The sequence below is a fragment of the Papilio machaon genome, chromosome 7 (genome assembly GCF_912999745.1).
Source record: "Papilio machaon chromosome 7, ilPapMach1.1, whole genome shotgun sequence".
NCBI lineage: Eukaryota > Metazoa > Arthropoda > Insecta > Lepidoptera > Papilionidae > Papilio > Papilio machaon.
In genome coordinates this window covers 8,320,998-8,334,832 of record NC_059992.1, presented here as the reverse complement: position 1 = coordinate 8,334,832, position 13,835 = coordinate 8,320,998, and the positions used below count along the sequence as shown (strand labels likewise).

General features: G+C 34.8%; 2 protein-coding genes across 2 annotated transcripts; both read left to right on the top strand.

The window, feature by feature from the left end:
- The first annotated feature begins 395 nt into the window (after positions 1 to 395).
- On the top strand, positions 396 to 9,000 carry LOC106719444 (putative fatty acyl-CoA reductase CG5065). Its single transcript, XM_045678671.1, has 12 exons — positions 396 to 399; positions 556 to 746; positions 2,901 to 3,002; positions 3,520 to 3,636; positions 4,558 to 4,680; positions 5,367 to 5,492; positions 5,784 to 5,931; positions 6,437 to 6,538; positions 7,104 to 7,290; positions 7,676 to 7,782; positions 8,380 to 8,509; positions 8,760 to 9,000. Exons 1-12 carry the CDS (start codon positions 396 to 398, stop codon positions 8,980 to 8,982), a joined length of 1,560 nt encoding a protein of 519 aa, XP_045534627.1. The 3' UTR covers positions 8,983 to 9,000.
- Positions 9,001 to 11,240: 2,240 nt separating this feature from the next.
- On the top strand, positions 11,241 to 13,738 carry LOC106719493. Its single transcript, XM_014513839.2, has 3 exons — positions 11,241 to 11,437; positions 12,886 to 13,019; positions 13,137 to 13,738. Exons 1-3 carry the CDS (start codon positions 11,272 to 11,274, stop codon positions 13,287 to 13,289), a joined length of 453 nt encoding a protein of 150 aa, XP_014369325.2. The 5' UTR covers positions 11,241 to 11,271; the 3' UTR covers positions 13,290 to 13,738.
- The last annotated feature ends 97 nt before the right edge of the window (positions 13,739 to 13,835 follow it).

The following is a 13,835-nucleotide window of genomic DNA, read 5'->3' as shown; positions in this document are numbered from 1 at the left end:
AATAACTAAAGAACGTTTGTAATTACGAGTACTTATATAAAAAAATGAATAGTATAATCAATTCTCACCATCAAAGACACACTTACGTTTATGTTCCGGATCTACCTACCCATCCGTTTTGGTGGTTTATGGATTCGCAAAATTACCAGTGTCGCTTTACCAGCCTTCCATCTTCTGTCCATAGTTCAGCAACTCTCATAAGTAAAATCACCCCTTCAAACTTTGAGATTGTTGGCTTGGAAGTAGCTAGAAACGCTTTTTTAATTGCATGCCCAGGTCAAAATTTTCCAGTTTCTCCAAAGTCACAGAGGAGCTGGGACGACTTAAACTGCAAACTGACTTACGACAATCTTTTGAGCTATAGTACAGATTCGGCGCGTGCTAGACTTATGGCTATGGGTACGCATGGCCGGCTACTGACTTCACGCATACCCGTCGACAAATACGGCAACATTTCTTGAGCCTGCCACGCTCCGAATCGCAACCTGACTACGGCTCGGGTTCCGGTCTGCATTCCTTATAAATGTCCCTGTGGCAGTGATGTCGACATTCTAGGACATCACGGACTGTCATGCCAAAAAGGTGCAGGCCGCTTCTCAAGACATGCCGCACTTAACGATAACATACGCCGGTCTCTTGCCACCGTCAACGTGCCAAGTCTACTAGAACCGACTGGTATTGCAAGAGATGATGGCAAGAGACCGGACGGTATGACTTTGATTCTATGGAAGATGGGTCGGGTGGTGGTATAGGATGCTACCTGTTCAGACACGCTGTCCCCATCCCATCTTCATAGAACCAACAACAGAGCTGGTGCGGCTTGTGAAGCGCTTGTGCGGCTGAAAAGCTAACAAATACAGGGGTCTAGGCTTCGAATATGAATTTGTCCCATTCGGTGTCGAAAACCTTGGTCCGTGGGGTCCTAGCGCTAGAAGGCTTTTAAAGGAAACATCAAAAAGGTTAGTCGACATCACAACAGATAAATAATTAGTCAAGCCATTCAAAGAGGGAACGCTGCCAGTATCTTCGAAACCTTGCCTAAAGGGACACCTTTTGATGACTTATTTTAGTTCTTATATTATATTTAAATTAAGTGTAATTAGGTTTTGTATAATTGAATTCAATTCAAGTTGTTTTTATATTTATAGTTGAAACGTATTTAAAACGTCACAAGGTTCCTATATTTATAGTTAGTGTTTTTTATATTTACAGTTTACGAGGGTCTTGACCCATACCTAATCTAAAATAAAAAAATGTACATGTTTAGTTATAACAATAGGTGATTATTTATTAACATTTTAATGCACTTTTGTTTTAAAACATTTGGTTTGGATTTTATTTAATTGTTTGAAATATATACACTAGATAAGGTATTCCACGATCTCAAATACTCGTATGTTTATTAAAAAATATAAGAATATTACTTATTGTTTTATCAGGGTTAAATACTTAATTCAACAATTATAAATGTCTAGATTGTTAACGAAATTCCTTATAGCACCACAAATCATTTAACCAACTGTTAGGTTCAATTTCCACTACGCAGCAAATCGCGAGACTGGCCGCGGGCTAGATTATTTTGTATAGTGCTACCATCTTTTCATGGGCGTCATAGTGTATAAATTGTTGTCTCTTTTTTGTTAAAGAGAATGTAAGAAATAGCAATATGTATTAATACAATTGTCACAACAGTGGAAAAACAATGTAAAATAGTTATTTTTAAAACGTGACTGCGTTATAAACATGACTATAAATTTTAACCGACATCTACTTTACTGTTTTGTAGTTAATTTGTATGTGAATAATATAATAATGTATGTTTTAAAAATAATTAAATTTATTTTTAGTTGTAACATAAATATCTAATATGGATTCTTATTGTATAATGACAAAAATAATAATTATACGAACAAACATTATTATGTAGTAAATCATGGTTAAACTTTGCTTAGTCGGGAAAAGTCCACTCAATAGGAAGATATGGAAGAATCAATATCTTATACAATTATTTACTGGTAGTTTAAATACACTACGACTATTTACAGTGAAACTTGGTTAAGTGGGACCTGGATAAGTGAGAAACCTCCATAACTGGAACTCATGCTGAGGTCCCAACACTTTGGCACTGAATTACCTCTGTTAGTGGGACGAGGTAAACCTCTATATCTGGGATTTGTTCTTTCAATTTATCATCATAGTTACCTCTATAACTGAGACAGCGAGTAAATTTTATATGCATAAACCTCTGTAACTGAGATAACATTGTTTGTTTACTCATTCTTATTCTACCCACAAATTCCACACGTAATTCCAAGTACGTAAGTACAAATTTTGAGCTTCAATTACCTTCAGTTTTAGTTTTGCTTTACTATCATACAGATGTTTATTTGAAAAATGTCAAACTGAAATAACTGAAATAACCTGTATTCTCACCTCTATTAATGGAACCCTCTGTAAATGAGACAGATATTTATTTATACCTGTATATCTGAGACACTGGATAAGTGGAATACCTCTATAAGTGAAACGACATTGCAGGTCCCTTAATGTCTCACTTAACCAGGTTTCACTGTATATCAATCTATTTATTTCTCGTAACTGTTGTGTGTGCGGACGACAGGCAGATGCGGAAAGCATAGGGCCGCATACAGTGGCATTAATTAGGGAACGCCTGTGTCCAGCAGTGGGCAGACATAGGCTGATGATGATACAGGTATTGTTAAGTTCAAACTTTAGGGAATTGTTTAGTTGAATGTCTTCGATGGTAGATGTCACGTGGACTTACTTAAGGAGGAGGAAAATGCACGCACGGGTCACCCACCACGCATTCTATGTCGTCCTGTCGACACCAAGTTTGGATTGCAGTGTACATGTATTAAATAAAAAAATAATCTTTACAGACAATGGCAACGCAGAAAGCAGAAGAGACCTACAAATCTATAGACCAGCTGTACGCGGGTAAATCAGTGTTTGTCACTGGGGGAACAGGATTCTTAGGGAAGGTAAATACTTAGTTTATACAGTGGTAGATCGTGGAAGCACAATATTTGTTGGGTGCACGAATGGGCCGAGTTGACCGGTGAAATACCACGACCACACAGAAGACGGGCGTGAAAGCAATTCCGCGTTTCGTCTGATGATTGTGCGTGCCGTACATGAATACGCCTAAATGGCGAAGCGACTGTTGCCTATAAACATCCGCAATCACACCTTCTTTGCCTAATCGACAGGGGGGGAGGTAAGCGCAGAAAGAGCTATCGCTTCCGCATCCCTTCCGAATAAGAAATGGGGGTGGAAGAAATGGCGAAAAAATTTTACCTCCGGCCGGCACACTCATCATATAAAACGCGGAATTGCTTTCAATTCAAGTCACTCCTACCTTCTGTGTGGTCGTGGTATTGCACCGACCGAGCCGGTCAATTCGTGCAACAGATGTTGTTGCTAGTGTCTGTTATTGTTAAAATGTTAGGTTGTTGATACAGTAGTTGTGTAAATAGGTTTTTATTTTTTTATTTTAAGGTGTTCCTGGAGAAGCTATTATATAGTTGCCCGAACATTGACAAGATATATGTTCTGATGCGTGAAAAGAACAAATGGGATACGACTGAACGTATTAAACAAATGTTGGATCTTCCGGTAAGTAAATATGATTCACTTGAATTATCGTTTGTAATTATAGTTACCAGATTTACTTGTACTTAGAATTAATTATTTATTACGTATTAATATATTCTTTGTTGGATTAAATTACGATTAAGATTTTAGATGGATTGTTCTTTTGTTTCAGCGAAAATTGCGTGTTAACGTAAACACAATGTAACTTCAAAATTATATATTAAATATCCGTGTTTTGCAATAAATAATTTAGTAAATAATTATGGTATATAAGGTTTACATAAATTATATAAATTGTGGATTTAAATTCATCAAAATATTTAAATCAAATGATACATAAGGCTTTAGATTGTCTATTATCACTAGTGTTCTTAAATAATTAACAATATTATTTAATAATATAAAATGTATGCATATTATCTATATATATAAAAGAAAGTCGTGTTAGTTACACTATTTATAACTCAAGAACGGCTGAATCGATTTGACTGAAAATTGGGTAGCAGGTAGCTTAGAACCAGGAAACGGACATAGGATAATTTTTACCCCGTTTTCTATTTTTTTATTCCGCGCGGACGGAGTCGCGGGTAAAAGCTAGTTAAAAATATTATACAAAGTTATCATTTAATAACTTGAATAATTATTAAGCCTAAAGTTGATATTGTTTCAATATTAAATTAAATTATATTATTAATTGTGTGTTTATATAAGTTACAATTGTTGTTAACTATACATAAATAAGTTAAAAGAAAATTGCTGTGTAAATTGAAAAAAAAAACGATATTTTTTACTGGATTTATTTTAATTCAGTGCGGACTAAATCACGGATAAAAGCTAGTACAAAATAAAGGTGCAACTACGAGTGCAACTATGAGTGCAACTACTACGAGATAGAACGAGTATGTACGGGTACATATTTTTATTAGCAACTACTTGTTACAGATGTTCCAAAGGCTAAAGAGAGAAAGACCTGATGATCTCAAGAAAATTATAGCCATACCTGGAAATGTAACTTCACCGAATCTTGGTATCAGCGAGGAAAATAAAATTGTGTTGATAAAAAAGGTATGAGTTACTAAAATACATAACCTATCCTTGAAATAGACGTGAATAACCGAGTGTTTCTAATGCTAAAATCTCTGTTTCTTGCAAATGTAATGACAGGGATGAAGATATTTTTATACAGAGATTTTGGTCTCAAAAACCAACGGTTAATAAACTAATTATTTGTAGGTGCACATTAATTTTGGTTAAACGTTAAACTAATCGCATAAAATATTTTATGAAAACTTAAAATTATTATCAATTTTATTCACAAAGAATTATAGATAAATAAATTGTTATTATATTAATAAAGAGCGTCGGTGGCTCAGGGGTTAAGCACTTGACTTGCAATCTGCAGGTACTGGGTTCGAATCCCGCCATGTACCAATGTGTTTTTCGATTTTCGATTTACATATGTACATTTATACAACGTTCTTACGGTGAAGGAAAACATCGTGATGCAACCTGCACATATCTGTAAAGAAATTCAATGATATGTGTGAAGTCAACCAACCCGCACTTGGCCAGCGTGGTTGACTATGGCCTAGTCACCCCTAAATTGGGGTAGGCTCCGAGCCCCTCGGTGGGGACGTATAGTGAGCTGATGATGATGATGATGATGAAATTGTTATGAACGCTAGCAAGTATTTTCAATTTACAGTTGTTTTAATATTTTCTTTAATAAATGTTATTTATGCGACCTCCAGGTGTCCCACGTGTTTCATTTCGCAGCTAACATAAAGTTCAATGAACCTTTGCGAGTTGCTGTTAACGATAACGTCGAAGGAACTAGAAGAGTTTTAAATTTGTGTCATCTTATGAAGAATATAGAAGTAAGTAATTTAAAATAAGGTAACTTAGTTATACTTTAAAAGTGTTAAGGTTATCACGCACCTACACACACCAATCTGACACGGAAAACACTAGTAGGCCTGTCATATGTGGCGCAGGGGTTTGGTGCCTTGTTAGATGAGCTATGACCTTGACAGATAAAAGACAAGATTCCTGTCGATCTTTGTAAAGTACACCAATGCGATCCTGTCTTATACTTTGCGAATGCGAACTTTTTATAGTTGTAACAAGGTACCTTTTAATTGGCTTTAATTTTTTATTTTATTTTCCAGGTGTTCGTATATGTATCAACCGCTTTCTCAAACACCGATCAAAAAGTTCTCGAGGAAGTTGTGTACCCACCTCCTGCGTCCGTTGAAGATGTGATAAGGTTAACTGAACAAGACGATCTTAACGAGGAACAATCTAATAAATTATTATGTAAGTGAAAGATTTTTAAGCTAAGAGGAGAGGTTGCGACCCTCGGGAGTGAGGAATCGATGCGCAGAGAGAGAGAGAGAGAGAGAGAGGGAGCGAGAGAGAGAGAGAGGGTGAGAGAAAGAGAGAGAGAGAGGGAGAAAGATTTTAATTTTAATATATATTTTTTTTATAATTCTTGTACAATAACATTTTTATTTAGTTAACACATCGAAAGTTCTTTTTGTTACCAAAGTTTTATGTTATTGGCCTTTTGATTTTTGATTTGATTATTGGTAGTTATGATATTTACCATAATAATAAATTAAACAGATAATTACTCGTATTTATGATATACTAGCTGTCGCCCGCGACTCTATTTAAAAAACTTAATAAGTAGCCTATGTGTTCTTCTACACTATATTCTACAACTGTACCAGATTTCATCAAGATCCGTTCAGCCGTTCAACTAAACATTCACATTAATAACATTAGTAAGATAGATAAAAGGCAATAACGTATCTTTTAGGTGGCAGACCTAACACATATACATTTGCCAAGGCGCTTGCAGAAGCCGTAGTGAACGAGGAACATGGCAACATTCCAACCATTATCGTCAGACCATCTATTGGTAAGCATAGTTAACATATTTTTAAGCACTACGGAGAAAATTATATTTAACTAGCAATCAATTTAATTCAAAGAAGAATGCTCTTGCAAATGATAATGGGAATGTTCCTAACAGTACCAAAGGTATAGAAGAAGGACTATCAAAGCGTGTCGAAATTATAAAATCTTACTCGACGTAGGATCAGCAGATTTAAAATTAGGCAATCGGTAATAAGAGAGAAGGCAATCGGTAGAGCGTCGGTGGCTCAGGGGTTATGCACTTGACTCGCAATCTGCAGGTCCTGGATTCGAATCCCGCCATGTACCAATGTGTTTTTCGATTCTCGATTTACATATGTACATTTATCCGACGTTCTTACGGTGAAGGAAAAACATCGTGATGCAACCTGCACATATCTGAGAAGAAATTCAAAGATATGTGTGAAGTCACGTAACCCGCACTGGGCCTGAGTTGACTATGTCCTAGTCACCCCTAACTTGGGTAGGCTCCGATCCCCTCAGTGGGGACGTATAGTGAGCTGATGATGAATCGGTAAGAAAAACACTTTTAATATAATCTGTTTCAGTTTCTGCAAGTATAAATGATCCACTAATGGGATGGGTGGATAACTGGTTTGGTGCGACAGCTCTTATGGCCACTATTGCGAAAGGTGTTAACCGAATATTGATCAGCAAGAGCAGTAACGTTGTTGATCTCATCCCAGTTGACTACGTATCGAATTTGACCGTTGTTGCGGGAGCAAAATGTAACAAGTACGTTTCTTACAGTTATATCTCTTTTCTATTACGCGAATAGCTAACCGCGTGCGTCTCAATTGAGTCACGTTCGACTGCTATTTCTATATCAACCAACCCACACTGGGCCAGCGTGGTTGACTATGACCTAGTCATCCCTCACTGAGAGAAGACTCCGAGGCCGTCAGTGGGTCTTATAGTGAGCTGATGATGTTATTTTTATGGGAACTCGAAACCGCGCACACTAAAATACGCACGCTAAGAACCTGCTGTTAATAAACTCTGTTTCTCTGTAACTAAAAAAAAAACTGTTTTTTTATATTTCATTAAGAAGTCGGCTTTTGGTCTGGCTTTAGAACTGTTATGATCCAAAGTACCACAGTTATACTCAATATAATTTCAGATCGAAGGAAGTAATAGTGTACAACTGCTGCACCAGCGCCGCGAATCCTTTGACAATGGGTGAACTCTCCGTACTTATAACTGAGGATAGCATCAAAAATAATTTCAGTAAGTTCTTGGATAGTCTTACTTCTAACTAATATTATAAACTAGCTTTTACCCGCGACTCCGTCCGCGCGGAATAAAAAAAAATAGAAAACGGGGTAAAACTTATCCTATGTCCTTTTCCTGGTTCTAAGCTACCTGCCCACCAATTTTCAGTCAAATCGATTCAGCCGTTCTTGAGTTATAAATGGTGTAACTAACACAACTTTCTTTTATATATATAGATATATATAGATGCGAAAGTTTGGATGGTTGGACATTTGTTAGGAGTTATTTTCAAAACGGATGCATGAATCTCGCCGAAGTTTTGTATGGATGCAAGACAGTCTGGTTTTATTTTTAATTCCGAGCGGATGGAGTCACGGGCGACCACTAGCAACAATATATTTTCTAGCAATACATTGTTGCATGAACTTTATACAGTTTACAATACTCGTAGACTATTGGATAAATTGATTAAGTATCAATTTCAAATAATCGCTCGTGCACAAGTTATCCGGTTTTGTATGGATTCGCGTATCGCATTTCCATCAGCACGACCGCGACTACTATATAATATGAAGTCGGCAGCTTATTATACTTATTTTTTATTCTTTGCAGGTGAGATAATGAAACCATCACTGATGTACACCCAGTACGAGTGGCTGTTGAAAATAATAACGTTGTTTATGCAGACGATACCTGCCTTTGTCGCTGACTGCTGGTTACGATTAGCAGGAAAACCTCCAAGGTACTTTAGTACATTTTGGTCTAAAAACATTACTTCTATAATTATATTTAATCTATTTACTATCCTTTGAAATCTTCGAAATTTCTTTTGTTAGCGAATTAGTGACTGAACTAACCGTTGGTTTCTGAGGCCAAAATTTCTGCATAAATAATATCGTAATCCTTGTTTATCTTTAACAAAACGGAGATTTTGGACCGCGGGTACTTAATTACAAGGATTTTAATTTATAACCACCGATATTTGTTATCAGGTTCATGAAGATGCAGACGAGAATATCGTTAGTTCGCGATACTCTACAATATTTCACTTCACGGTCCTGGGAGATGAAATGTGATCGTACAAGAGCACTGTTCGCATCTCTCTCGGTTACAGATCGACTAGAATTTCCCTTCGACCCAACGAATATTACATGGTCTAAGTATATACCTATATACTTTATGGGTATTAGAAAATTTATGTACAAACAAGACTGAAATGTAAGTTTTAATGCACAGGGGTTTTTATTATCTTAATTATATTATGTATTTATATGAGTTTAGTTAATGTTTTTTCTACATTATACCTATATTGATTAATTTTGTTATCATTTTTGTGATAAATGCTGTTTGTTATTTTTTTAAAGAATTATCTTCTGTTATTAAATTGTAATGGCAAAGTATTTTATAAATGTCTTTCCGAAAAATACAATGTTTTTTTTTTTTTATTTATTTATGCGGTATTTGAAATCTAAGCAAACTATAACTAACTGATAAATTCTATAACAATGTTTTAGATTTACTATTTTTATTTTTAAATAAAATGTTGAAACAATCAAATTGGTGTTTTATTTTCAATTAAATTAACTTTATAGTTTTTTAAAACATTAAAGTATCCAAGGCTTAAATCTTTTTTGTGACAGGAAAAAAACTTTCAATAAGTAAGCAGTGTCAACAACAAACTTATTTTTTTTTGCAATTAAGTAAAATAAGGAACTTACATATCTTACTAATATTTAAAATGCGAATGGATGGATGGATGGATGGATGTTTCATGGTATCTCCAGAACGGCAGAACGGATCTTAATGAAATTTGACACAGACGTAGAACATAGCCTGGGAAAAATATAAAAATAGGGCACTCATTAAGTTTTTTAAATTCCGCTAGTTTTAAATTTGCTATAAAAGGCATTTAAACCCGAATGCCATTGCAGAACTCTGATCAGACAGTATTCGATCAATGGATGGCGTTATAAAAATAAATACATTAATTATAAAAAAATAATTTTTATTGGAACATATGTAGAAAGTATATTTAAAACAGTAATATGATATATAAAAACGACATTTGTCAAATTGATATTTATTTAAGTAAATTTTTTTATTCGGAAACTGGCCACCGACAATCCACGTAGACCAATAAAAAGCTGATTAAAAAAAAGACAGCGAGAGATTTTAAGCGCGAAACAGAATGCAAGATGTGATAGGAACAATTTAACAACGAAAAACAGATGGTATTAGGTTACATTATTACAATGTCTCTTAACAAAAGTATCTAGCTATTGCGTCCACGAGGGCAAGAGTGATGACAATATGCGTTTTTATTGCTATTAATTACCCAATTGATTGTTCTTCCAAACTTTTACTCTAGTACTAGAGTACTACTCTACTCGTAGATGTAGATTCAGTTAGGTTTATTGTGTTTTTAATTAAAAAATAGTTTTATTTAACCCTCTTTTTATGTAACTTATTGTTATTCACAATGTAGATTTCTAATTCTAGGTTAAGTTAGAAGCACAATGCAGGGTTTATTCGTCGCAGCTTTGTTACAGATGCACCACAAAAGGGGGTCACGCTTTACAATATGTAAGGGCTAACAATGGGTTGTGAGTACATTATGAACAGTATTGTTACTGTAGGAAAGAGTTTTCTTAGATTTTTGCCATCATTCCCCCAGCTTAGGAGTCATCATCATCATCATCAGCTCACTATACGACCCCACCGAGGGGCTCGGAGCCTTCCCAAATTAGGGCTATAGTCAACCACGCTGGCCTAGTGCGGGTTGATTGACTTCACACATATCTTTGAATTTCTTCCCAGATATGTGCAGGTTGAATCGTGATGTTTTTCCTTCACCGTAAGAACGTCAGATAAATGTACATATGTAAATCGAGAATCGAAAAACACATTGGTACATGGCGGGATTCGAACTCAGGACCTGCAGATTGCAAGTGCTTAACCCCTGAGCCACCGACGCTCTACCGATTGCCTTCTCTCTTCTTTTTTACTGTTAACTATAAACAGTTATTTATTAATTGATTATTAACATAATTTCGTTTCAAAATTCGTATAACTTAAGTCTGGTTAAAATGTTCATGTTTTTAAAAGGTCATAACCTCATAATTGCTGGGAAAATATTCAACTGTCTTCAATTATGTATTTAAAATGAATTAAGTATTAGTTAGATAAGCGAAACAGGAAACAATTTATTAGTTATATATTATAATTGTAAATAATATATCATTATATGTATCGTAAAATAAACGTTATCAGTTCAGGGGTCAATGATATTGTGTTGATAATTTGTTCCCACTTTACTCTTCGTCTAGTCTAATTGAAAAAGTGGTCGGCTATAGTTTGAAATAAAATCACGGGATATATAAAATATTGGCAATAAGAAAGTGATAGTTTATTTTATGTTTATTTTTTAAACTTTAAAAAAAATTGACTAATTAACATAATTATTGTTTGTTGTGTTTGTGTTAAATATTTGGATAATTTTTGAAGATGAACTTATTGTTGTTTGTAAATTTGATTCTATTCGTCAATGTGATTTGCGATTTAGTACCAGAAAGTAATGAAAATGATTTCGACCCTATCATATATTATCTATTGAATGGAAATGAAACAGAAATTTCGGGATTCTATGACACAGAAAATGATTTAAACATCGGTATGTATCGGATACGGATCTAGAAGTAACTTTTTTTTAAGTAAACCTTAATTTAGTTCTGAGTATTAAAGCATCTGAATAAAAACTATATTTTCATTCCACTCATTGACATTAAAAACATAGAGACAAGAATTTTTTTATTAAAACTTTAAACTTTTGACCTGATGTTTTGTGACGTTATTACACAATTGACTGTTATGAAACTCAAAAGACATTCAACGAGTTTGTCTACTAATTAGTTGTTGGTTCAAGGTCATTGATCTTAAATACAAAGACATTTTTAAATTATTTGTCTGTATGACAAAGAATAAAATGTTTCTGTCTTTATTTTATTTTATCACAAAATTTTAAATTTAAATTTGTTACACAAATAAAAATAACAGGTTAATGTGAAATAATCATTATCGCAAAAGCCTATAATGTATGTAGGGGGTTGACTAATATAAAAAAAAACCTTCTTATAAGTTTAATTATTCAATAACCATCGTAATTCCGTCATAAAATCTTATATTTACAACACTACAATGATTATAGTAGTAGTTCTATTTTCATCTTTTATTTTATTTTTAATAGCTGTCGCCCGCGACTCTGTCGCGGAATTAAAAAAAAAAACTTAAAGTATCCTATGTGTTCTTCCAGAGTATGTTCTACAACCATGCCAAATTTCTTCAAGATCCGTTGAGCCGTTCCGAAGATACCTTCAAACAAATATCCATCCATCTAAACATTCGCATCTTATATATATAAAAGAAAGTCGTGTTAGTTACACTATTTATAACTCAAGAACGGCTGAATCGATTTGACTGAAAATTGATGGGCAGGTAGCTTAGAACCAGGAAACGGACATAGGATAATTTTTACCCCGTTTTCAATTTTTTATTCCGCGCGGACGGAGTCGCAGGTTAAAGCTAGTTTATAATATTAGTAAGATAAGATTTCTAATTAATTGCCGGCCACTTATTTTCGTTCTGAAATATTATCCTACATGTATGTATAATATGATGCATTTAATGTTATATTGGCAAATGAGCACCCACTTATGGAACGAAATAGCAAAGCGACCGCTGCCCGTAGACATCCACATTTCCGATGCGTAGCCGACTTTAATCGACGGAAGACGGGACGCATCTAAGAGTATACCTTACTAGGTGTCCCCACTTCCGTCAAATCCACTTTCCCTTCCCATGCAAAACTAGGCCTCCGGCACCCACCCTCATCTGACGACACGTGGAATTGCTTCCACTTCACAGCAGTCTTCTGTGAAGTTGCACCGGGCGAACCCATCTATTCCCAAAACATACGTTGTTGTTACTGGCGTCTATATTGATAGATTTATAGATAGATTATCATTGGATAAGAAGTTTTTTTTAATTAATCCTGAGCGAAGTAACAAACGTTAGCTAGAAATATTTACAACATAGGTTTGTTCGAAAGATATGTTTTTTAAGGTGGAGAACCGGTATTTTCTGATGGGATGTGGAAGTGTGGAACATGTGAAAATATCAATGAAAGACAGCTAATGTACAGTGAAACTAACGAAGTTGATACAAATATTGTTGATGAAGATTTTGTACAAGTACAAGTATGTATGGCGTATGTAATTTTAATATCCAAACTTTTATGAGGCTTGTGAATGTGAGTTCTTTCAAAACACTTATATAAATATATACGTGTTTGTAAAGTTCTTGTATCTTTACAGGTTGGACTTTCGTTCGATAAAATGAGGTGTATCACAATCGAGTCAGATCAGGAGTGTACAGTCGCGCGGGCGGCTGGCGATTGCACGGGGCCGAGCGTAACACTGATCGTTGCTGACTCTCAACGCTTTATTGTTCGGGTCTTCGGAGAGTAACGCTATTTGGATTATAATGTGTTTTTTAAATGACTAAATTTACTTAATTTTATCTTCTTTTGTTTAATTTATTTGTGTGACATTTACACCATAGTACACGAGTATTACCGAATGTGTATTGATAAGTAACCGTGGGTTTCTGAGATCAAATTCGCTATATAAAACATGTCATCCCTGTCATCTTTGACAAAACAGGGATCACAATATCCAATACCACATTCTACAACTACCTGATGTTAGATTTCCTCAATATTTTAGCTTACAAAATTAAGTATATTGATGCAACTATTTAACTAAAAAAATGTTGATTATTATTATAATGAATGTAGTCGGAAAGTAAACTAAACCCAGATTTCAATATACCTGGTTTACATTATACCTGAATTTGCCGAAATAGCGTAGCGATCGCTGCTTCAGATGCGTTGTTTACCTTTAATCGACGTAGAAGGAGATGCTCAAAAACATCATATTTCCTTATGCGTTCCCTCCTCCATTCCTCCAAAAAATCCATTTTGGTGGCCTAGAGTTTAAACAACTGAACAAAAA

Excerpts from the sequence above, each read along its gene's own strand:
- LOC106719493 (XM_014513839.2), top strand. The coding sequence starts at position 11,272 with ATGAACTTATTGTTGTTTGTAAATTTGATTCTATTCGTCAATGTGATT. Across the intron at positions 11,438-12,885 it reads AGAAAATGATTTAAACATCG|GTGGAGAACCGGTATTTTCT; the intron begins GTATGTATCGGA and ends ATGTTTTTTAAG. Across the intron at positions 13,020-13,136 it reads AAGATTTTGTACAAGTACAA|GTTGGACTTTCGTTCGATAA; the intron begins GTATGTATGGCG and ends GTATCTTTACAG.
- LOC106719444 (XM_045678671.1), top strand. Across the intron at positions 6,539-7,103 it reads TATCGTCAGACCATCTATTG|TTTCTGCAAGTATAAATGAT; the intron begins GTAAGCATAGTT and ends AATCTGTTTCAG. Across the intron at positions 7,291-7,675 it reads GCGGGAGCAAAATGTAACAA|ATCGAAGGAAGTAATAGTGT; the intron begins GTACGTTTCTTA and ends ATATAATTTCAG.